The following is a 25,693-nucleotide window of genomic DNA, read 5'->3' on the forward strand; positions in this document are numbered from 1 at the left end:
CAAACACATTGTTTTTAATTGGTTATTTACGTTATTGTTACCATAGTTACCTTAGCTTTTACCGTAATTGTCTATGGCACGGCACAATTTAGCATTATTGGTTTGGCTTTGCTGAATGACAATAGATTTATTAGACGATTCGATATTGAGCGAGTACTGGTCGCGCTCTGTAATAAGATAAAAAAAAAACTTTCAAAAAACTTGTACATGAAAATGTATGTTTTAAAACATCTGCGACTTTTTTTGATAATAGAGAACATATTATTTGTTTTTAGAAACGTAACGTTTGGTGGTAAAATTAAGAAAATTTTAATGTACTCGTTGATGATAACAGAAATGTTAATATGTGCCAGTAATAGCTTCATCTGTGATTACTTAGAATTGTTTCATGATTTGAGCGATGTCATATATTTTCATTTAGCTCTCGGAAATTCGTTGTTCTGTGTATTTTTAGCTTGTTATTATTCTGGACGGTTCAAACAGCTACTACTAAGTTTACGTTTTAACGAGCCCTTTTACTTAAAAGACAATTTGTATTTAAAATATTTTAACAGAAAGACATATGTAATGTGTTTGTTATATATCTTATATATTTGTATGAAAATCATTGGAGGTATTGCTGGGTCGCGATATCATCTCTTCAAGCACACGAAAATTTATTTTTTTCTTCAAATATTATTTACTGTTAATGAACTGATCTGTGATATACGATTTCATTTTGAATTTTTCTTCCTGTATTCTTTGTTATACACAATATCAGAACAGCTAGAATGCATTATTAGATCAGTAGCTAAAGATAGATCTATTACATACGACCACATGGATGTCAATGCTTCTGAAACAACAGAAAAAATATTAAATGAGATAAAAAAATGGTGCCTTGCTTACACAAACGTCGCAGAAAGTTCTAAGTGTTTTAATTCTGTTTTCAGTGTACAGGTAATGTCATTATTTTTTACTCAACGATTTACAAAGTAAAATCGAACAAGATATTTACTGCCCCGCTTTTTAATTTATTTCTTTCAGATAACGGTAATGTTAATGACAGTGATTGCTTTCATTACAGTATTTTTATATATCATCATATTTTTAGGCGTTTATGTAAGTAATTATGCTTTACGAAGTCTGTTTTATTTTTAATCTTATAATACTGTGAAACAATACCTCTTTATGGATGAATGTGAAATTACCTGTGTATGTATTAATCAACAGAAATTTTTTTCAGCGTATTTATGAAACAAGGACAATGATATGGTATGGAATAAAAGTGTCAATGCTTCAAATACACATTTTTATGGTATCGAGAGCTGCGCAGAGAATTCATAATAATGTAGATAGCTTACGTCAATCCCTTGGAAAATTGTTCATTCTGTCATTTCCGAGTAAGTAATATACAATCACTTTGTTTTAAATGGTTTGTAAATTCTACATTATAATTAAAAAGCATATTGTCGTTTAACAATCATAACTGAAGAAAAAACAATGCCGAAAAATCGATAGTATCAATATAGATACGAAAGTTTTGTAATAAGAAAAAACCTGGAAGAGTTTCGCAAAAAATAGAGAATGCTTTAGTTTCTAAGAAAGCGAACATTACGAGACTATGAGCTTACCTATGGAAAACACAGCTTTGGTTTGAAAAAAAGTCTTAAACAAACAGGAATAACAGTACATTAAATGTTACTCACGGTGGAAAATATAAAATATTTAAGGTTTACTTCACATAAAAGGTACTATATCGAAGGTTAGCAAAAAAAGAAAGTACATAAATACAATACAGTACAAAAGTAAATTATGTCAATGTTAAACCAGAAAAACGTTTTCAGAATTACAAAAGTTTACTCTAGTTATTTCTAAGTTCCAGTGTTCCGGAAATATATTTGTGGGGATAGATAAACTCGAACTACTGAATTAGAATCTTCAAGATGAAGTTACAAGTTGATTACTTAAAATGTATGTATTTATAACAGTTGTCAAAATTTCAGATGAACAATGCTATTACGCAATTCGTGATTTTCTTCGATTTGTTTCTTATCACCAAATACGTATACAGGCGTTCGGTTCCATCACTGTGGACATGACTTTACCACCAACGTGTATTGTTCTATTTACTTCTTATACAGTGATCGCTTTACAGTTTAGTAATGTAATGTAAAACTATAAAATAATGTATACCGTATTAACAAGATATTACATTATATCTATATGTATGTCTACGGAGTTGTATTTTAATTTTATTTAATTTCAATAAAATATGTGCATCAAATATTATACAGATTTTTATTTTTTCCTAAAGTCAGATATGGATCTTTGCCTTTTTATAAATTCCCAAATAATCTGTAGTAGTAATATTTGTAAGATAAAATCTAATTACAAACCGATTATATAACTAATTATTGAGGCATACAAGAGATTTTGCTCGAAAGTTGGACGCTTTCAATACACGGAACGTCCCACGTCTAACAAACATTTACTGGTCATAAATATAGGGGTTAAAGCAGGTTTAATTGCAGTGGCTATCAGCAAACATTATTTTGTTTCAGTTTATCGTGAATCCAGGTAAAAAGCATAAAAGTGACGATATCTTTGACTTTGTATTGCAAAATTATATTAAGTACAGGTCTGTTACAAAACGGTTTTTAAACTGATTTCGTTCTGGCAATATTAATAACGGAGAATGGTAATATTTAATAACGGAGGAATTTCTTTTAGTGTCGTCGCTTTACCCGACATTTGCTGATACTATATGCTGAACGAATATAAAGATATAAATGGGAGAGTCTAACGTTTCTCTACAGTAAATGTTTGTACATTGCACATTGTATGCCAAAAAAAGTTGTAAGCGATGTGTTAAAAATAATGTGAAGACAACGCCAATCATACAGTTCATTACCAATTCGTGTGAATTATGCGTTATTAGATAATTGTCCTACTTACTAAATCTTAAACTTTCGATATGCACTAATATTTTCGCTGAAATCGGCGCTATTACAATAATATTTACAGAGAAGCAATTGACTTATCAGCACAAATGCAACACGTGTATGTACAGACTATCACACTGTCTTTGCTTGTTCGAGTCCGTTAATGTTCAAATATTTAAGTTCGTGTACGCCACCGAACGACAATTTTCTATAAATAGCGCCGTGCTTTGCGCTGTAGATCATCATCGCTCCAAGCACCAGATAGTGTGGATCTCATTAGAATGTTGTTCCGCTGTCGTTGAATAAACGAAAATTAGGTTAGGATCAAGCATGTGTGATAACCATGAAAATGTCATTTGTAACGTCAGCACATATGTCATGTTTTTTAAAATACAAAGTAAGATTTTTCATTTTTATGGAGTCAAGTAAGCGTAAAATTTTATCTAAGAAGCATCATTATACATCGAAGCAAGAAAATTGAGGATTCGGAAGTGTACCAACAACATGCTGTGATAAATTCAAAATCAAGAATGATCGAAAAAAAAACCATAGATAGCTACAATCACTCTACAACGATTATTATCACATTTTCGAGGCTCTTGGAGAAACAATATTTATTAATGATAACCTGAGGGGTGCCACAATATTAATAACTACTTTCTTTTTTGTCTTAAGTTTCTCAACGAGAACTCTACGAGCCTTCTACGTAAACTCTACGAGAACACTACAAAATCTCTACGAGCCTTCTAGGTAAATGCTACGAGAACGCTACAAAATCTCTACAAGCCTGCTACGTAAACTCTACGAGAACGCTACAAAGTCTCTACGAGAGGTTTACGAGCCTTCTACGTGAACTCTACGAAAACGTTACAAAATCTCTACGAGAATCCTTCGAGAACTCTTTGAAAATCCTTCGATAACATATACATGTTTTTAGTTATATTTTCACCTTAACTTTTCACGAGAAAGAGTGGAATTCTCAGAACGTCATCACAGTTTCAGTAATTACTTTAGCTTAATATATGAAATGAAAATAATTTTATTTCCAGAGAATTAATCATAATAGCTTTTGAATACGTACATAGTTCAAAATTATAAACTTGAAAATTTTTTCGCATTCTAATATTTATATTTTTTCAGTATATCAGTAAAGTTTCTTAAATATAAACCAGTCATAAAAATATTTTCTGATTAAAATTAGATAAGTTTTTTTATTTAATAGGTGTAAGAAACACTAAATTTATTTAAAAGAAATAAATATATCATATCATAAATATAACTTCACATGAATTCAAATTTTGTAAACGAAATAACGTAATGGAGTTTTATATTAATCGATTTATATTTCTATTTCGAATAAAAAATATACTTATTTTATTAAGAAATATATTAGAAAGTAAAATACATACCTGACTAATAGGAATACATTACATGTCATATGCTTGTAAGCGGAACCACGCCATCTGTACCCAATATTTGAAAACATATTGAGAGAATGACGAAATGAAGACGTGATTTCATTTTTTACATGTAATTGTATTTCACATAAAATAGTATTATTACTTTTTAATACACTTAAAACTGTTTGTGTCTAATTTAAGGCTTTTTTGTACACCTCATTGCAACAGCTCGTTAGCTCAGCGGTTAGAGCGCCCAATTAATTATAAAAGTGGTGGTCGAGGGTTCAAATCCCTCACGAGCTATCTTTTATGTCAATAATTTGAATTTTTATACATTAAATTTTTCAAGTCGTTTATGTTATCTACATGAATATATAATTGGACTCTTAGTGTAAGTTCTGTTATGTGTTTTTGATATATATTTGTACTACATGCAATTGGAATTTGCATGTGCATGTATATGCTATAGGTTCACGAGTGAAACTTATGTAAAGCGTTTCGATCTCTGTTTTGTTTATCAGTAATAATCACTTCGACCAATAATAAAGATTAGGTTATTTTTTACCTAATTTTTACTAACCATTGAAGATATTTTATGCATGTGAATAAGGAATTTGGTGACGACTATGTTTCAACATAATTATGAAGAAATCCTATTTGAGTATAAAATACTAAATATTTTCTTAGAACTGCTACTAATACCATTATCTTAAGCATTGATGAAAGACCTTATAGTTTCTTTTTGCCCTCATAGTTACTATACAGCATGCAATTAACTTCCTTGTGACTTGGGTCTTGACATATTTTATATTTTACGACGTAAAACAGAATATAACATTTACATATTTCGAAAATGACATCTTCGATAGGTGACGCTCAAACTGATATTTTTGACTTTATGTTATGGTAGGCTCTATAAATATTTGCCTAGTTAAGTCATATTTTCGGTTAAAGTTTTCATACACCGCTAAAATTAGTGCGTATATAATATAACTGTAAAAGCTTGTTACAAGAAATCTGTCATATTTAAATTTTTTTCAATGTCATTAATTTGTAAAATTACTTAATATTAAATATATAAATAAAGTTGATTTTGGTTGGCGATGCTGTTATTAACGGTACCGCCGGAGTTTTTGGTGGTCTGATTCATGTAGTCTACCACAATACGTCTTTCACATTGAAAGCATCCCAATCTAATTCTTAAAACTTTGTCTTATAAATTCATATTCAAAGATCGTATTGACCGCTCTGACATATCGCGCTTATCAAACGATGAATTTTAATAGCTTTTTCTTTTTATGAAACAAGCAAAGCAATGCGTGCTGAAAATTTTATTTTTCAGGCACAAAATCCAACTTGAACACTAAATATTATAACAAAGACGCTAGTTATTGGCAGACTACACTTGTGTGTGTGGTTTTTAAAATCAGACGGATAAAATGGCGTCTGTGTCAAATTAATAAGCAGCGTACTCTCCGCTAGTGCCATCTATTGCCTGATCGGAAAAAACTTATTTATACACCTGGAAAATACGGATTGTGTTGTAGTGATAACAAAAATTTAATGGTTTTACTCAGCTTTGTGTTATAAAATTTATAGTGGTCGAGAAATTATAGCACAAAGAAAAGATTATAGAGCGTATAATTTCATAGCTATTTAAAACGAGCAAAACGATAAATATTTTTTTGTGTGTATGAATAGTCAGTCAAGTTAAAAAATCTTCTATCACTATTTTTGTGCTTCTTTCAGTTAGTTTGTCTACAAATATATCAGAAAATTGTAGAATGCCTAATTGGTAGTTAGTCATGTGCTTGTCAGCGGAACCGCGCCATCTGTACTCAAGATTTTTAAACATATGAAGAGCTTAAGAGGACGATGTGATTAAAACACTTGTAATTAATTGTATTTCATGTAAAATACAATATTATTTATTTTTAATAAAAAGAAAAAACTATTTATGTGTTATATAAGGCTTGTTTAAATAGAATTCTTCAACAGCTCGTTAGCTCAGCGGTTAGAGCGCCCAATTAATTATAAAAGTGGTGGTCGGGGGTTCAAGTCCCTCACGAGCTAAGCTTTTTATCTAAATATTTAACGTTTTTTTATCATAGCGACATTTGTTCACGTGATTAGTCTAATTTCTGTTATGTAGTTTTGATTAATTTCTAATAAATACAATAGAAGTTGGTTGTATACTTGCTTTGGAAAAACTGAGTATCAATCTTTTTATTTTGTTTCGACATCGTCATCATACCAACCGATCGAATAATGGAAGCTCTTCTCTCTCGCCCGTCTATTGGTTTTTTAATTATGTGAAACGAATTCATAAGTAATTTACGGGTTTAGAATGCGCAAATCTATCTTACGTTAAGTGGTAAAACGCAATAGCCTATTTAACCTTTTCCCAAAAGTATTTACGTCATTTTTGGACTTAACTGACAAGGAAATATTAACATTGCTTTTTTTAAGTTAAATGCATTATTAACGAAAAACATTGCATTTCGTATTCGATAAGTATTCATAATTTTTCGATTTAATTTTTTATAAAAAATGAATCAGCGATTTAATTAATTTCTTATTCATTAATTATATTTCTATATGAAACGATGAAGCATGTTTTAATATAATTATAGCCTTGGGATAAATTATTGATTAAATTTATTAATTTGAAAGCCACTTTATTATATATGTTGTCACAGTAAATCAACCCCCAGTGTTTTATTGCGCAGCTTATAGCGTCGCATTATATTACTGATAAAATAATAAATTCGATAAATCATATTTTACACGTAAGTTCTTTTCAGAAAGAACACTTACAATTCGAAGACTAGTGCGTGCAATATTGATATAATTTGCAGTTGACGAACTATTACTAACAATATGTCATTATGTAATAATTGCTTGTTATCATTAATATTATAATTTTGGTGATATTCTTCAAATTTATATAATTTATTTTCAATAATTAGATTTATTTTTCATAGTAATTTCGTGTTATTTTTCTAACCTATTTTTTTTAATAAAACTAATGATTTGTTTGAAAATGGATTTATCTTTGTTTGTCAAAGGCAGTGGATATTAAAAAAAATTAAAATCTTTGAGAAATCCATAATTACTTTTATTGTATTGTTTTTAATTTTTAAAGTTATTAATAGAGGACTGAATACCAAACAATACTTTTTGTTTTTTGGTAGAGAAACCCTGCATAGGATACTCCTCCGATGCGGCAGAAACTAAAGGGTTATGCCGGACTCCTACCAGTTAAAACTCCACGGTCTTCTTCAATGCCTTTTGTTAAAACTGCGGAGACGCTTTCACATACTATCGTAGTTTCAATGGCGGTGGCCTAATGCCTCAGTTCCTTAGACCAGAGCTGGAGTCCCCCACCCGTTATAAATTCGCGAGATTTAGTTTGCGTGCCACCGCAAGACCAGGAAATACGTGCGGCGGATCAGCCCGAATCCGTCACTAAGACTGTGATGTAGAAATCGGCGAAGGGCGCGGTGTAACCCCCTCCGATGTCCAGGTCTCCAACAGTGGATGTGGAGCTCTCTCTTTTCGCAACTTTCTTCTCCAATATCAAATACTACCTAGGCTGATGAAGATTTGCCTTTTTTATTACTTTTATCTTACAACTTAACCAGACTTCGTGTATTCCTCTCTTCTACGAATGTTGCTATATTTTTACACTATTGTTTGTGATCGCTGATCAGTTGGAAAATATCGTCAAATCTTTGGAAAAGCATAATAAGTTTGTTAATGTTATCGATGAAACTATTGAGATCAATAACAAGTCATCGAGTGTAAATCAGGAGAAAATTCGTACGGCCCAGTGGTCAAGAATTGTTGTGTTGTAGAGGAAACAGATATCATTAATAATATTTAAAAAAATGTTTTTAGTTTACAGGTAATATTAAATTATTGTTTATTTATGATTAATTGAATATTAGAGCTAACAGAAGTGATTACACTCCAAATCCAAATAGTGATTAAAGAGGTATTTTTTTAAAAAAAGTGACTAAAATGTTAGAGTTTTTTTCAATTGTCCAATATATTTTAGCCATATTACAAAAATACTCGCAACATTTTGAAATCAGGAGTATCATTTTATTTATATACGTTGAAAACTACAGATTTTATTTTTTTTTGCGAAAAATAAAATAATACTAACTAATTATGCGCTTTTTTGTTTAATGCTATAAATTTTAGGCAATGGAAAGTATTGGTGAAACTTTATATTTACTTAAGTCATTAACATTTTAACAATTTTTACATAAATTAAAAAAAAAGTATGATCATTTCGTATTATCTGCCATCAAATTAGACGGATTAGTTCAGTATTGGGACTTGATAAGGTGTGTTTGATTAGGTTAAAAGCTTCCTGTGGTTTAGAAAGAACACCCGTTCGCTTTTTATTAGCGTGAAAATAGATTTATTGATTAAATGCGAGGCACAAAATTATGCCTTGTTGAAACATATTTCATAAATACCATGTCTTATTAATGCTTATAAGTTTTGTGATTACCAAGATTTACGATCTAATACTCATAACACTTTGAACGTTCAGTTACAATGTGATCAATTTAGCTAATCAAATTTTATTTGTTTTAGAACTTGGTTTTAGCACACCGTTACATTAATACATTTTCGCGGCTGAAGATTGAACGTTCACTTTCGGCTTAATTGACATCTCAATAAATACTTATTTATTGAGATGTCAAATAAATAATATTTTCATATGTTTCTATATATATATATATATATATTCTGATGAAAATTGATGGAAAAATGTGTCTATTATCCCTACATTTATTTAACTGAGAACTTTTTATTATTTCATTTACCGTTTGATTTACAGCCAGTTTTTTTTTTCAAATAATTTTGTGTTATTTTCTAGATATTCTAATCTGACAAATAATTTCACAGGGCCTTCACGACCCTAATCTTCGTCAGACAACTAAAGCCTCCTTGATTAATTACAAGACGATAAAATTTATTGCACGAGAAACACGCAACAGATCCTGTTAATACAGAATTTTTTACCTACTTTGAAATATTGTTTTTACATGATGTTTTATTCCGTTTTATATACTTACGTTGCTTCAAGCCAGAGACTAATTGCGCAATTTAAGATGTTTTAGTAGTGTAATATATTTTGAAGAGAATGGTTACATGATATTCTATGAAAAAGTAGTAATAACTTAATCATTTATGTCATCATTTCAAGATTAGGTCATCCGCTGTTGAAAATAGATGTCTCCACAGATTTCCAAAAAGACTGGTAGAAACTGGTCTGCCCAGATGTCCTCTACCTTGTACGTGAATCTCCTACGCTGCGCGTTCCGTTCCGTAGTTTTCATTAAATCGGCGGCCAATCTCGAGCGCGTTATCTGTCCTTCCTCCTACCACTTCAACTGGACAGTGCGCAGGGCTGTTAGTTGCTTTTGTTCGATCTCGTATATATACCTTTATACCAACCTACATGTAGATAATTAAATGCTTTATTTTCGACCAGTTTCTTCGTTTTAATTTTAACATGTGTCGAATATGATATTGATATATGTCGAATATATTTTTAATTTAAATCACAAAAGACTAAGTTAATAATATTTTACATGTGTTTAGATAAAGGTAAATCAAAATTGTAACGAGAAACTTTATTACTCAGAAACAAAATTCTTATTAGGGACAATGTGTACATTGTCTTGATTAATAATGGTCAATTTAAACATATTATTATAAGTTATTATTAAGAAAGGTATTGTGTGCATTTATAAGGCAAACCTGGAAGAGTAACTACTTATGGTTTTTAAAAATAATTTATCATACAATACAATTATACTAAATACGGGTCTAAATGCATTTATTAAAACATTGTATGGCGAGAAACACCGGGAAATAAATTCACTTTGATTCATGGCGGTTCTGAGCTTCTCACCGCAAATTAATTACTCTATCTGATTGTTACGATTTAGTTTTATTTATTATTTTGTTAACAATTTTATATATCATGCTTTAATATAATATTTTTGTAATGCTTACCTAATATATATAAATATTGAGAACAAAGTATAAGCACTGTAGTGATTTTTTTACATTATACTTTAGTTTAAGAAATTTACGGCAATACCTTTTAATAAATATTTTTATTTTATATGAAATATTAATTAAATTATATTAAAGTACATCATTAGACTTGGGAATCGAAAAACTACGAATGCCCGATAATTTCATTAAGAATTTCATTGTAAAAGTTGTAATGAACATTTGTTCAAATTCTAAAGAGCCTAATGTTTACATTTGAAGGAATATAACTTCGAAGTGAAATATGCAAAGTTTCGTGTAATATAGCAAAAAATTATAAAGGAGATTGAATTATAATAGCAATAAAATTGAATGTAATTTACCATATGTAGAGAAAACTGTATAAAGTTATTTTGCTCGAATGATATTACTTGCTGCTATTGACTTATATTACACTTGTACTTTGATTGGACAAATATCTCCATAGGCAATCGTTAGCTCGAAGCGATTTAAGTAAACAAAACGGAATAAATCATCGTGTAAAAAGAATTTTAATAGCAGTAAAAAGACAAAAAAAAAAGGAAATATGGGATAAAATAGATAATCTAATAATGACGCATAAATTAAAATACCTTCTTCAAAGTTAACGAAATAAGAGAGGATAAAATGCAGTCCCGACTATATTCGTAATGACTAAAAGTTATTTGTCTATTGCAATCGAAAAAAAATTATAAATAGGACTATTTATTTATTTATAACGCTTGACGATTCATTTTAATTTTTATACATTATAAAGTAAGGTAATGCTGTTTTAGGTACGCTGCGCTTTATCAATCATTTATTTTATTTTATTCAATCATTTCATATTTTAAAAGTAGTAACATCAAATAAAAGATACTAGTATATCTCTTTATTAAAAAGATTTTTTCATGTATAATAATTTTTTTAGCTCCGTGAGTTAAAATTTACTTTTAGCGAAAAAAGTCCATAATTCTTTGTTAAAGGCACGAAAGCTCCGTAATGATTATTTAATATTTTTTTCTTTACTCACTCTTTGACCTCTCGCACTTGACAGCGATTTCAAACTCTACAAACTTCATCTCAAGGCAAAATTTCCAGTGCAAAAGTTTTGAATACCGAGTTGGTGACAATCAGTGTGTGCAGTAAGGAAACTGTTCACTAATGAGATCCTCCATCCCCTCATTTCCGTTTTATGTAAAGTCGCTCTTCGCCAACTTTTCTCATTTTTTCTATTGTAATGCAACTGCGTCGTGTATGTTTTTAACTCAGGACACACAAAGTACTGATTACCTTTGTATGTATTTGCTATGCGAGGCATAATTTATATAAGATAAAGTCCAGCCCATGTTTTGAATTGAAAAAAAAAAATGTTTTTAATAAACAGTAGTAATATTTTCTGTTAACTAAATATCTAGTCCATAGTACAACAGTCAGGCTTTATCAGTTAAAAATAAAGGCAGGAGAGAAGCCTTTGTGAAGTGTACCCGTTGCTATTTTGTTAATTGAATTATTTTTGAACAATATGTGCATATAAATGGTATTTGACAGATCAAGTGCCAGAGCATATCGGATATATTTTTCTATTATAAATGCTTTTAAATTAAAAACCTTTTATTATGTTTTCTGTAGATCTATAATAAAATATTTCAGAGGAGACAAAGTGTTTAAGAACGCAGATTTTTTAAAAAAACATTGTCTTAAAGTCTAATATATATATGTATAATATTAATAAACTATATTTATAAAATATATAATGACTATATTTATTAACACAAAGCATTTATTTTTTCTATTTTTGATCCGGTCTGTTACGAAAGAACGTAATTTAGACTAATGATTTATTAAACTGATAACAGAAAATTTCTCTTTACTAAATTTTTTTATTTAATTCAGCAATTGATAATAGATGTAACTACATAAATAAAAAAAATGAGGGTGTTGCTATGTGCAAAACTGGAACGGCTCTACCAATGTGGATACTTTTTCTTTACGTCGTTGAGACAGGAGAAGGTTCTTATAAAAATAAGTAATTGATAAATTTTATAAAAAATCATAAAAACAACTTTTAAGCTTTTTCTTTTCTTTTTAAAAAAAGATTGAGTTTAAACAGCTGTCTCCGGCTGCCAAATATGTGTCGGCAATCAAAACAACAAAACGGTGTCATTAAATATTAAATTCTGCAAATTGCCCGTCCGTTCAACTATTGGGATGGAACTAGCTTAACATAGTAAGAATCTATTGATTACTTATAAATACTCTTTAACTATTAGAAAACATTTTATTTTGGAAAGTTACAGTTTTTTTTATTATTATCTATCGATGATGTATTCTAAGACTACTAAACTTTTATTAATAACGATTATTTTTTATTGTAGAGAAATTTTATTTTTATACATAATATTAAATTTATTCGCCAGTTCTTTGTTTCAAAGTGAGATTACGACGGGTCTGTTAATTAGTGCCTTGTGTGAAATAAATGCTGTAGCCTTTATTGCAGCATTTTAATAGAGAAAATTTTGCAAACACTTCTGCCCTATACTATGAAAATATGAACATAATATAAGTTTAGAGGTCTCCACATAATAAGATGATAAGGAGTGTAGATAGTAAACGTTATAATTATATTAATGTAATATTTAAACGGTTGAAACGAATGTGACTATTATATTTTGGAAGCTTACATTTTTAAGTCAACATTTTCTCTCGTTCGTTCTGAGTTTTGAAACATTATGAATACGCTAACATTTGTATTATATATTAATAATTTAGTTACATGAACAAATAACTTTTAAAGTATTTTAGACGTAACAGTTAGACCCCGTAGAAGGGGGTAGCACAAGACCGGTCATCGTGGTGATCTGCGAGGAAGGATTTCTGATATGACGATAATGATGATATTTAACAATCAATTTTAAAAATCTTCAGCTTTAAGGCTTAACATATCTTGCATATAACATGTCTTTAAATCGTATCTTTAAACGTAATTTGGACCAGAAGATATTGTTCTCTAGAACCAAATTGAGAAAGCGTTTTTAGTCTCATATTTGTTTTACTCATATTATTCTTATGAATATCATTTACATTATTTTATTAAGAAATATGTAGAGGGTGATAGGTTATAGGTGTAAAAGCTTTAAAGGGCTTAATATAGAGCATACTTGACGTTGATTAACGAGATTTACACCCTATTCTAAAATAAATGGTGTCCGAAATAAGACATAATAAGTTAGTAGATATACAGCGAGAAAAAGCAGTTTCAGAATTCGCATTACTACGTGTTACAATTAGTTATTGTTTACTATCTGTCCTTGCAGACATTGTACTATAAGTAGTTATTGACCCGTCATATTTCAATAGAAACAATTAATTAATGTTACATATTTAGAGTTTATATAGGGTAATTGGAAGTAATTGTAAAAGCTTTAAAGTTTTTTTTTCTGAAAAATGAGCTATATATCCCTTATTTATTATAATTTTATACCCCTTTATTTTATACCCCTTTACACCTATAAACATATAACAATATTAGATGAAAGATTCACTTCAATCATGTCTTATAGCTCGATTTCACGTTTTCATCACATCATCTATTGGTAATTTTAATCTGTCTGATGTGAAAAGCATGTCTTTGTAAGTTCTACGTAAGATAAACACGTACGAGATGACAAATCACACGTTCGGTTTATTGGTCACGTTTGTGAATCTTGACACTGCTATTCTTACGTAATTGATACTTTACTAAGTATACTGAGATTAGTTTGCCTAAAGTCGGTCAAATCTTCGCTTTTCTCTTAAATTAAATGGCCAGAAATTACTTTTTTATTATTATGTGATAAAATTTTACACTTTATTCCTCTAGAACACAGCTCAGAATTTTTGGTTATTGTTACAGTTATAACTTTTAGAGTATATCTCTGCCTTCTTTATTACGTTCCTTATTAAGGAAATTATACTCAAAAGAATGTAGGTACTCATTATGCTTCGTCATAATCGTTTAAGCCCCAGGACTTCCACTGCTGGACAAAGGCTCGCTTTTTGTTTAATATTGTGTTCTCTTGCTGTCATACCTAGAGGATACAATACTAGATACTGATTTTTTTACCAATTCTCAATCTTCTTATTTAGCTTACTCTGCCTGTTAACATTTTCGTTAAGTCTATTTTATTCTATTGTAATTGTAAATAATATTAATTTATACTGTCCGACACTTTATAATAGTTTATGTATAAATAAAGCTGTTTTTTTATTTTATTATGGTTGTTTTTTCTTTACATTTTCTTAAAATAAAGATTTTAAAGAGCACCATATGCAAATAATTATGGAGGTTCCACGATGCTTCTCACAATCTTCCGTTGTCCCCCTCTCTTTCGCACGCATCCATTCATGGGCATTTCTGTGAAATATTCTTATTTGATACGTCCATCTTTAACGCTCAGCAATCTTTAGATATAAAGCCATTTTTTCTACAGATTAAAAGTAACGGCGATGTTATATTAGACATAAAGTGAGCGCCGGTCAAGGTATGAACTCGCGATATACGATGAAATTACATTTTTTACATTTTGGACTACGGTATTATTTTTATTATACCGTATATTCTTATTGATTTTAGCTTGAGTTCCAGATTGACTTCTTTGTTATGTAACCAATAAAAAGTATGTCTGTTTGAATGACTCCATTGATTTAACAGGGGAAAGAAATATATCACTATTTATGTTTTTATACAGATCTATTGTTTATAAATATAAATTGTTTAAAGAGATAAATTTATGGCTCATTTATCAGAAAAAGGCTTTAAAGATTTTACACTCAATGCCAATCACCATATATAAAGTAATCACTTGTAACACCATAAAATTCGAAGGTACAGATAGTAAATAATTATGGATTTTAATACATAGCAATTCTAATTATGAAAAACTCTTTATCTATATACACATAGGTACTTGATTTATTATCTGAGGCCTTAGATTTTTTTGATAAGATATACTATACTTTAATTGACAGCAAATATGCTATACATTCACTCTTTTAAAGCTATCCAACCTATAACCAATCACTATGTACAAAGGTTAGCAATTGAAGACAATAAAATGAAGCCAAACGGTAATCGAATTTACGGTAAAATGATTGAATTTATATACGTATGAATATTTTTACTTAAATATATTATGTAAGGATACCGAAAATTTATAGGAGCCATTAAGAGCAAAAGCTCATTAGATAAAACACAAAAAATATTACTTAGATGCAGCTTAAATTAATTAAAAAATACGGTTAAATTCTAGGGTTTCAAAAAGCTCTGCAGTTATTTCGGGCTCATAAATTCTCAGTTAATGGCTTTCCCGCAACAGGATTAATAATAGCGGTGGCAGTTTGTTTTGCATGGAGGACGGACTCATTCATTCTATATCGATTATTTCTGGTCATCGTAAATTTGCTTCAATACGACCAAGTATATTGATCTTTAGATACTTCACAAAACAAAGAGTGAGAGACGTAAAAAGTTTTCTTTTGTTTTTTAATTATCATCTTGCAACCAAAGTTTGAAGAACCAAGTGAATAAAACTATGATTTGGTTCCAGCAGGACGTTGTCACTTGTCACAAATCTAATGCCAGCATGGTGGTCGTACGAGAAATTTTTCCAAGATAAGTCATATCGAAGAGTAATGACATTGAGTGGACACCATAAAGTACAGATTTGTCACCGGGTGATATCTGGAGACTACCTTTAAGATGTCCCCCTATTTTAAAGGCAGTCTCCTGTTACTCCCCGAAAAAACTTTTTGAATTAAATTAAAACATTCGAGACAAAATGGCGCCAGTTCCAATAGCTTGAACTAGCAGGCGTGTTTTTAATAATTTTCAGTGCCGTTTAGAACACTCTTCCCGAAGATCTGGATAACACTTAGACGACATATTTATCAAACAATAAATTTCATCCCTCTCTTTGTTTTATATAAATAATGCTTTATGTAGCAATAGTTATTTTTCAAGAATCAGGTGTTAGTAAAGCTATTAATTGTGTCACTATAACTTATTTTGACATTAACACGATTTTATGACCCCATCACATAAATTAGTTTTTTTTTAAATTTTCCTGAACATTTAGTACACTACTAAACTTTAACGACTTTTTTCTGTGCTAATGGAAAATATTAAAGATTTATTGCTAATATCGGCTTTTACAATTGAAATATTTATAAAGCAAGCAACAATCTTATAATAATAAAAAAATATTGTTTTTCATTTGATTTTTTTTATTAAATAAAAATAGCAACATTAAAAAAACAGCTCGTGAGGGATTTGAACCCCCGACCTCCACTGTTAAGGGCTCTAATAGGGCGCTCTAACCGCTGAGCTAACGAGCTAGTATTTAAGGATATAGGAACTGGCTTTGTATTTAAACTCACAATGGTGTGTGAATATACTTTGAAAATAGTGCCTGAAAAGTTCAATTTGCTGACTAAGGAATCACAAAGGTTTACTTTTCACGGCACGATTAACGGCACTGTTCCTTATTCCAAGTGTCTTCAAAAAATTAAGTTTTTTGCGATTATAGAATTTTCAAAAAAATATTAAATTCAAGAATGATACTTATTCTTCTTTTCAACCGACAAACCCAAGGCAAACTAAAGGCCTCTCCAAAAGAGCGCCAGGACGACCTTCGTCTACAAAAATTTCGGTGTTTCGGACAGGAAGATACTCCAAATGGTGCCTAACCTAGTTGCATTCGGCCAGTGATTTCTTTCTAAACGGTTCGTACTAGGTATCTAAAATCGTATACAACTTTGAGCGTAGCATCTCCGAAAATTATGCTCAACATAGATATTAGACACTAACCTCTTCGTGTCTGTGTCCATATTAAGAATGATTAGATAATGTGTAATTCTAACATGCGATTCGTTTAAATTTTCAAAATTGAGTACACTACAAATGACATCTAAACCGATTAAAAAGGTTGTACTTTATAACTGTGATATTTTATTCATTTTATTTTTTTTAATTTGTCTGATCTAAATATTTCAATAGTGTTTATAACAATGCTTACGTATAGTATACAGACTGGCGAAAGAAAAAACTGTAAAAGTTATGTGTGTTATTGTTTCTAAGTCTATAAGTGATTTTTAAAGAATTAGCCAATTAAACTGGTACGTAACCGGTAGTCGATATCTTAGTTCTGGTACCATTAATTATGTATTGATCATTTAAGCTCGCTCTGCCCAAACACATTAATGATGCGTATACTAACCAAGACAAATGGCATGTCCCAATTAACTAAATATTGTGAGTAACGGCTTAATTTGCACCGTTATAATAGCAATAGAAATGTTCTCTCCTTTAATTTTTATTGACGCTTAGAGAGTTAAGAATATAAAGTAAGTAGATTAAAGTTTACATTGCATTTTTTCATGTAATTTTTTTTAATTTCTTTTTTGAAAATTGGCTTTATTTAAAGTTTTAATAGGGTTTAGTTTGTGACTGCTATGAATAAGTAACGAAATAAGAGAGACAAAATATGTTTTTTGATTTTTGAATATATACCTATGCCCTCATTGATGTTTAATTACATAATTTGTACATCCATTAAATTTATATTTTGCAATTATAAATATAAAGCCTTTTTTAATTTTTTTCTTTAACTTTGTTTTTAAGTGTAACATACTGTAGTTTAATTATGTTTGAATTGTTAACGAAAGATATAACTAAATATTAGTTATATCTTTCGTTCTTTAGTAAAGAATTTTAAATTATTATAGATCAAGAAGGATAGCACGTGTGAGTACTACTTCATATTGTGATGAACATAGTAAACTAAAAAAAATATATAAAACATGACGTGAAAGTCGTAAACGCAAATTAATGATTTGTATCTTTGCTAAAATAGCTGAAACTTTTTTTATGAAACTTAAAACCAGACATTATATTAGGTGATAATAATTTTTGTATAACATTGAACCAGAAATTTCGTCGCAAATGACTCTTTTTAAAACCAAATTAGACTTATAAAATATTCATGATTTATCTATATTTCCTTTTAATACAATTTTAGTACGTAAATTAATAATAAAAGGCTTGCCCCTTTTAAAACGGAAACTTTTTTTGAATTGTTAATGGATATTACAGTTATTTCCCTCTAAAGTTCTTACAAGAATTGGAACCGGATCGTGTGTTTGACAGACTCTTTATATAATATTCGAGAGAAGGTCTTTACCTGTTCGTAAATGTTATGCTGCACAGGTTTATTATTAAGTCCAGGTAAGCCTAATTTCGTATTCTATACATTTGATCACACATATTTTAAAGATTAAAATTCAGACAAATTTTAAACATTAAAATCAGTGTTATTATTAATGTTTAAAATTTGTCATCTATTACTCACTACGAATATTTTGGTATATTAGGCAGTTAATTATTGAAACAATTTCTGCTAAAGCTACAAGCAAAGCTCACTAGCTATGCTTGTAATTTCTCTAAATTACCAACTAAATTATCTTCCAAATAAATACTCCTAGGAATAACCGTTGTTGCAAAGTCTTGAATTTTAAATCATTGAATGACACAATATTTATTTATACATATGAAAATGTGCTAAATAAGATTGGTAATATGTTTCAGTATTTTAGTATGATATTTGTTATCTTTGTAGCACCTTGGGTTGACTAGTAGAGAATGCCTATAGGGCATGAAGTCCGCCATTATATAATGCGTGAAGAAGTGATCTGATAAAAAAAATAATAAAACATTAAATAAATAATGTGTAGTGTAAAGATTACCCCTAACAGCGTGTTGCTGTGATTTAAACGCTATGCTTAAAATTTAATTTCAACAATCTGTTTCTAAAATTCTGTTTATAATCCAAACTCACTCATCACTAGATATAAAACAGATGGTCTCATTTTTTTTAATTTGTTCATTAATTATTACATATTTATTGAGTTCTTACATAATTTCCCTAAAACTAATTTATAAATCCATTTAAATAGAAATGAAATAATTTTACCCTCGAGAGCTATACATCACAATTTCTAAATATAAACGAAAGAAATCAATCAGACGCGATCAGGTTTTTCAATTACGATTTTTATTTGATTAGCTTGAAGGTATTCCTCGTTGATTTGTAATACGAATCCGCACCAAACGATCATGATTTTCTTGGAATAGGAAAGGTACGCCTGAAAAGGGCTTAGGCATCTTATTTCATAACATAAGCACACTTCTCACACTATCGATTTATTCCTTAACTAGGTAAGTGAAGTTGTATATACTCTTATATGTGATGCTACTTTGAGTAGATAGTAATAAGTTTTTACTTATTCGATCAATAGACAAAACTCGTAAGTAAATTATTTTTTATACGTAATGTATCCCTAACTAACTACAATAACTGGATATTTTTATTCAAGATCTGTCTCGACGCTTCACGTTCTTTTGCTTTTCTAGTGATTTTGCTGAAAGATATGTTTAGAGTAACAAGAAATTGACCAATTCATCATTGAGATTTTGTCTCGCGCTTTTTCTTCGTTTTTCTTACCGCTCAAAATATTATTTCTCAAAAAATATAGAAAGTTTGCGCACGATGCATCTAAAGTAAATAACACATTGCGAATTAAGAAGATCTTGTTTTTATTTTAGCTATTTGAGTATGAAATATTTTGCACGAGAAACCGTAGAGGATGTAGGTAATATAACATTTCGTATCTTTAGTGTTTTTTCGGCGTTATTATAATTGTTTCGAACTATTAAACAATTTTAGAAATTGAGACTATCTTTGTATATAATGTTTCTAGACAGACCGAAGGGTATAGACATTTTAGATTATCTCTGATGCAGGGTAAATCTTAATTACCAATGATTAGACTATTACTGAACTCTTGTAGTTGGCGTTGTACGGTAAGTGTTATTATAAGCCACTGTTTTACATTTCATTAATTTAATTTTCCATCTATTATAATTCTATACTTGTTTATTAATAATTTTGTTTATTAAAATTGGATAAATAGGTGTAAACTCTTATTTCTAAAGAATTTTTAATTATCAAATTCAAGCTCTCTAAAATAAAATAAAGGTAATCGCTCTATAACTTAATTACGAAATTTTCGAGTTGTCTAAGAAATTAAAGACACTGATGATTATTTCAAACTCAAAGTTTTTTAAACTTTATTGCTATTATAGTATTGGTATTATTGCCAGAGGAAATTGTAAATTTTGTCATTTTATTGGTAGTAAAGTAGAACGTAAAAAATACTTTATCCAACTCCTGTCCTTTTCGAATTTAATATAAGTAAATTTGACACCAGTTAGATATTTTTTAAAGATATTTGCTGTAACTTGATAGCAAGGTTCTCCCGTTGCTGAAGTAATAAGATACATTTATCATCACAACATACTCAGTTTTTTAATCTTAATTCTATTATAGTACATTATTGAATTGCAAAGCAATCACTGTGTAGGACGTAAAGAACATCACGCAGGTAGGTGGCAGGCTCATGTCCACGCTTATAGATCCGAATGCTTGAATACGTATTGGACGACTGGAAACAAGCCGAAGCAGGTCCTTAGTTGCGCGGTAACTCTCCTCGTCTAAACATTAAGAAAATATCTAATTTACTTAAAAAATCTTTTATATTCAGACGTTATCGATTCAGTCTTTAAATATTTATGTTGATTTTTAATATTGAATTAGCTTCTTTAAGCTTATTATGACGTTTTGTGAAATATATATCATTCTCCAGTTATATTAAAAACAGGTGTAACAAAAATTTATTTATTGTAGTATCTAATAAAATAATAAACTTTATTGCTTTAATATCACGATTTCGACAGGCCAATTGCTCAAAAATTACATCAGAATTCCCTGCTGGGTTTAATAATAGAGTTTCTGGTATTTATTTATGTATCTACTCTTTGTTGTACATAAACAGAAATTAAAAGAAACCAGATAAAATAGGCAGAATGTTCATCACAAATTGCGGTAATATCGCAACTTCTTCCGGATAACAATATTCCAGGATGGATTTGATTAAAACAGGAAAACTAGTGCAAATAGTCATCCTATCATAGTAGCGAAAGAGATGTACATATTTTTCATAAAATAAAATCAAATTTTATATTACAAAGTATTATAAACTGCCATTATACATAAAATACGCAGTTGAAATACGATGCATGCTATAGATATGTTGATGTTATAAGCAGATATGTACATATGTACTTGTGATTAAAGTAAATAAAATATTACAGTAAGGAGTAGTGAAGCTTTATTAGCCATTTAAAAACTGTTGTTTGCTACCGCAATTGAAACAAGATTCTTGTACAATGTATTATTTCATACAAAACGTCTCGTTAATATAATTTAAGGCGGCTCGTAGCTTGGTTTAGCAGTCGCTAATAAATTTATTACAACAAAGGAGCCACGCTATAATTAAAATCAGTTGGTGGTGGTTCACTACATCACACGTATAATGTAAAATTAAAAATTACTCACCCGTTAATGTTTCGATCAGAAGCTTAGCAAGACAACGCTTTAAATTATCCACGTTATTAAGAAGTCTCTGAGCGACTCTCGACAAAGAGAAGATTTGTGTTAGATAAATAATGAGTTTAAGAACGAACTTTATAAGAGAAAATGTTTCGTAGATATTCTGAAATAATGTGTAAATATAATTAAAACAAGTCTGAAACTGAAACCTCTGCTGCATTATTAACTAAAACCTAGGTTTACTACGGACTACTATTTTTTAATTTTATCATTTACTGACATTAATGTTATTGCGTAACGATGGAATATTTATTTCGTATGTAGGTCGTATTAAATATTTTATTTAAACGCTGTGTTCATATTAAACAAAGCAGGTATGAAAGAGTTAATAAGTGCAACACTCACAAGTATAATTGTTATAGCTGTAGCGTATAGGACTATACAAATGTAGGCAATTACCGACACAACCATAATCGTCATCTGAAATTTAAAATGAACATTATCATTATTTACCGTCTGTTCGAAGAAAGAATACAATGAATCACCAGTGATGGGTGTGGGAATGCTCCGTATCAGTCAAAATATTCCTAAAATAGACTTTTGCGGTCAAGAGTAGACCTCCAACTGCTTACTTTTTAACTGCACTGTGACTATTGCCAGCGATGAAGATTCATTGCATTCTTAACGTGAATGAACAAAAGATTAAAACAACGTGTAGTTGTTTTAAAACATATAGAAGTAAAACAATACCTGCATACCGAAAATCCTGTTAAATAAATTTGATGCTTCTGTTAAATAAGTGTATGCCAGAGACCATTGTGATATTTCATTTAAATATTGATTGTCTACTTTAGGTGATACGTCCATTTTCTTCGGATCATAAATCAAAGGCATTAGTGTCTTTTTACGTTCAACTGATCTAGTAATACATTGTAATTGCTCCGACATGAAATACAGAATACTATACATGAAGATAAATTCAAATAGAAAACGTATATGCCATATTGATGCATTGATTTGGAAAATCACTCCAATGGAGAACACTAATTCATGTCCTTTTAGTCTACTGTATCTCGAATTTTGTGCTGCGAATGCAATTTCCAATACTACATACAGAATCAAAATCAATACCAAAAATTTTCGACCTCTTCCAAAATTTTTCAAATACATACTATCATTCATAACGAAATTTTTGTTTCGGTCGAAACAAATCGATAGTTTTTTAAACAACTGAGAGTGATAACACGCGAAAAAAATGAATAATATAGAATTCCCAAGTGCTATATAGAAGTACAAGAGGTCGGTTTTGTGAGCAAAGATATAAAAATAACCGCTAACAACGCCATTGGTAACGCTTAACAACGTTTCTGCTGCCAACGCGCAAAACATAAGAATACGAACTTTGGTACTACTGAATGATATATTCCTGAATATAAATAAAATGTTTTCATATAAAACAAAAGTACGTAACTCTTTCATTATATTCATGATTTTTACTTAACAATGAACCTTTTTATTGGAAATACATCAATACATGTGTGTCACAAGTGTCCATTCGTAATGTAATATATTAATGTGATGAAAGTAACATCACGCTTATGAGACTATTATAGTAATAAACGATAAAGGGAACCATGGTAACAAAAATGTAAATATATCATTATCACAATCTATGTAATTCATTGTAGTATTAATTCCAAAACAAAATTAGATATGAAACGAAAGATAAAAAATACTTTTAATAATATTAGTGTATGATTTTTTTTGATTAAATTGATAGTTTAATGTTTCGAAAATCATCCTTTTTGGAAAGAAATTATGGTTTAAATTCATTTCTATTACTTTTTATAAGCAAGATTTCTTAGCGAACACGGTCGATAGAATCTTTGTAAAATTTATGAATAGCAAGAAAAATCGTAGAAATATTATTTTCTTATGTTTTCTTCATTGCTCGATATTTGTTATAATGGAAAGAAATTAAAAAAAATGAATATATTGAGTTAATATGGTTGAACAACATGTTTGTTTTTGTATAAGTAGTAGTGTGTATACAGTTTTTTTATAAACTACAAGGTAAATTAATTATCTGCCCTGTTTAAATATTTGAGTTTAATAAAAAATTAAATAAAAGTTATTGTATACGCCTAAATTTCGTCTTTAAAAAGTTAATAAATCCTTCATGGGTCTGAGTGGGCACATGTATAATAAAGTTTGATAAGATATCTCAGACCTTCCTTCTTAATTTTTAATCTAAAATTAAAAGTATTTTATTAAATATATCTTATTATAGTTCAAAACGCGTTTACTCGTACATAATTGATGTTACAATTTACAATTAGAAAACTATTATATTTCATTTGAAGAGAGGGACTATTGAGTTCTGGCCGCTTTTTCTGAAAAGATCAGCATTCCGAATCAATGATACCTTATTACTTATAATGTTAAAATAATCGACGATACAAAAGTGCGTGTAAATGTTTACTTGTATAAAGAAATTTTGAATTAGAATTTAAATCAAATCAAAAAAAATATTAGGATTACAAGGAAAATAATATTTTAATTATTAAAAAAGTTTTTTTGTAATTAACTCTTGTGGATTGCGATAGATCAATTTTAATAAATATGAAAGCTTTCGGGACAACTAATATAATACTAAGAGAAATAGAAATGTTTATGGACACATTCATTTTTCCGAAAATTTTCAAAGTCAGCCATATTAATTGTATTGAAAGTAGATAACATTTTATCTAAAAATTATATGGGATGAACAATAAAGTTAATTAATAAACAAATAACTAAACCGCATATATGTTAAAGCAAACTTACTTTACCGAATCAGGTAATGCATACAATGTTTGTCGTAGTTCATTATTTTAGGATGACATGTTCTGTATACTTATAACTTAGAATGTGATTACCGCAGTTACAATGTAATTAGTTTTAATTAATAGGTTGGGGTAGTGCCTGTTTTTTAGCATTTAATTTAAAAATTCGAAAAGCAAGTTTTGGAAATTTATTTACTTTGATATATAGGACATTCGATGTTTTTTTGCTATCTCGTACCATTATTGTAAAAAAATCTTGACTTTTAATAGAGAAAACGCTTCAAGTAGTTTTGGCAATAATAATAGTAAAGAGGGCAAACAACTTCCACAAAATTTTATTAATACTTCTATTTTTAACGTTACTTTTTAAACTTATCAGCCGCCTGACAGTTTGTACAGCTAAAGAGGCTTTATTACAAGTTTGAACATAATATTTACGAAAAGAATTTTTCCTCGATATATACCTTGTTTAAACTAAAATACAATTTTTAAAATTCTAGGCTATTTAATTTTTGTTTATGAATATAAAAAGCTGTGGTCTCTCAGATGAAGATGATCAAGGTAGATTAAGTAAGTGTAGGAATAAGGGTAGTAAAGCGGTTCGCGTTTCGAAACGGAAGAAACGCTAGGAAGAATAATACGATGTTCTACAATTACCATAAATATGTATTTTTACATACTGACATAAAGTAGACAGTGTAATACGAAAAAGGGTATTTTAGCATGAAATCTGTTTCGCTTATACTTGAAATCTTACGAGTCGTTACTCCCTAGTGATCTTTTTCATTTACCAGATACAAGGACTTACGATATCTATGATACAAAAACCATTTACCTTATTGTACCTAACTTTTTGAGATGTATTAAGACATTTTATATTTAATACAAAATATCTTTCGATTTTTTTTGCAAAATCGGATTATAATAATTGTAGCAGAAGCGTTACACTGGTAAAGCTAAAATAAAATGGTTATTTCTAATTGGTGCCGCCTTCGATGTATTTTAATGTGTTTATT

The 25,693-nt window shown here is 29.4% G+C and overlaps 2 protein-coding genes across 2 annotated transcripts; one reads left to right on the plus strand and one right to left on the minus strand.

Moving 5' to 3' along the window:
• The first annotated feature begins 213 nt into the window (after positions 1-213).
• Positions 214-2,155, plus strand: LOC137932318 (uncharacterized). The gene is made up of 4 exons (XM_068775922.1): positions 214-493; positions 614-939; positions 1,226-1,382; positions 1,986-2,155. The coding sequence occupies exons 1-4, from the start codon at positions 214-216 to the stop codon at positions 2,153-2,155; spliced, it is 933 nt and encodes a 310-aa protein (XP_068632023.1).
• Positions 2,156-20,784: 18,629 nt separating this feature from the next.
• LOC137932468 (uncharacterized) lies at positions 20,785-23,340 on the minus strand. Its single transcript, XM_068776090.1, has 4 exons — positions 22,603-23,340; positions 22,258-22,332; positions 21,859-22,015; positions 20,785-20,954 (listed from the first exon to the last, which is right to left on the minus strand). Exons 1-4 carry the CDS (start codon positions 23,338-23,340, stop codon positions 20,785-20,787), a joined length of 1,140 nt encoding a protein of 379 aa, XP_068632191.1.
• Between the last annotated feature and the right edge of the window lie 2,353 nt (positions 23,341-25,693).

Source organism: Battus philenor, unplaced genomic scaffold (assembly GCF_028537555.1).
Source record: "Battus philenor isolate CCGP_79_NKW_IND1 unplaced genomic scaffold, ilBatPhil1.0.hap1 SCAF_9, whole genome shotgun sequence".
In the NCBI taxonomy this organism is placed as follows: domain Eukaryota; kingdom Metazoa; phylum Arthropoda; class Insecta; order Lepidoptera; family Papilionidae; genus Battus; species Battus philenor.

Bases quoted from the DNA above. Each gene is read 5' to 3' on its own strand.
- LOC137932318 (XM_068775922.1), top strand. From the start codon at position 214: ATGTATGTTTTAAAACATCTGCGACTTTTTTTGATAATAGAGAACATA. The intron at 494-613 runs GTTTACGTTTTA...AAATCATTGGAG, and splicing joins GTTCAAACAGCTACTACTAA to GTATTGCTGGGTCGCGATAT. The intron at 940-1,225 runs GTAATGTCATTA...AATTTTTTTCAG, and splicing joins ATTCTGTTTTCAGTGTACAG to CGTATTTATGAAACAAGGAC.
- LOC137932468 (XM_068776090.1), bottom strand. From the start codon at position 23,340: ATGAATATAATGAAAGAGTTACGTACTTTTGTTTTATATGAAAACATT. The intron at 22,333-22,602 runs GTATTGTTTTAC...TTTAAATTTCAG, and splicing joins ACAGGATTTTCGGTATGCAG to ATGACGATTATGGTTGTGTC. The intron at 20,955-21,858 runs GTGAGTAATTTT...CTTAATGTTTAG, and splicing joins TCTGATCGAAACATTAACGG to ACGAGGAGAGTTACCGCGCA.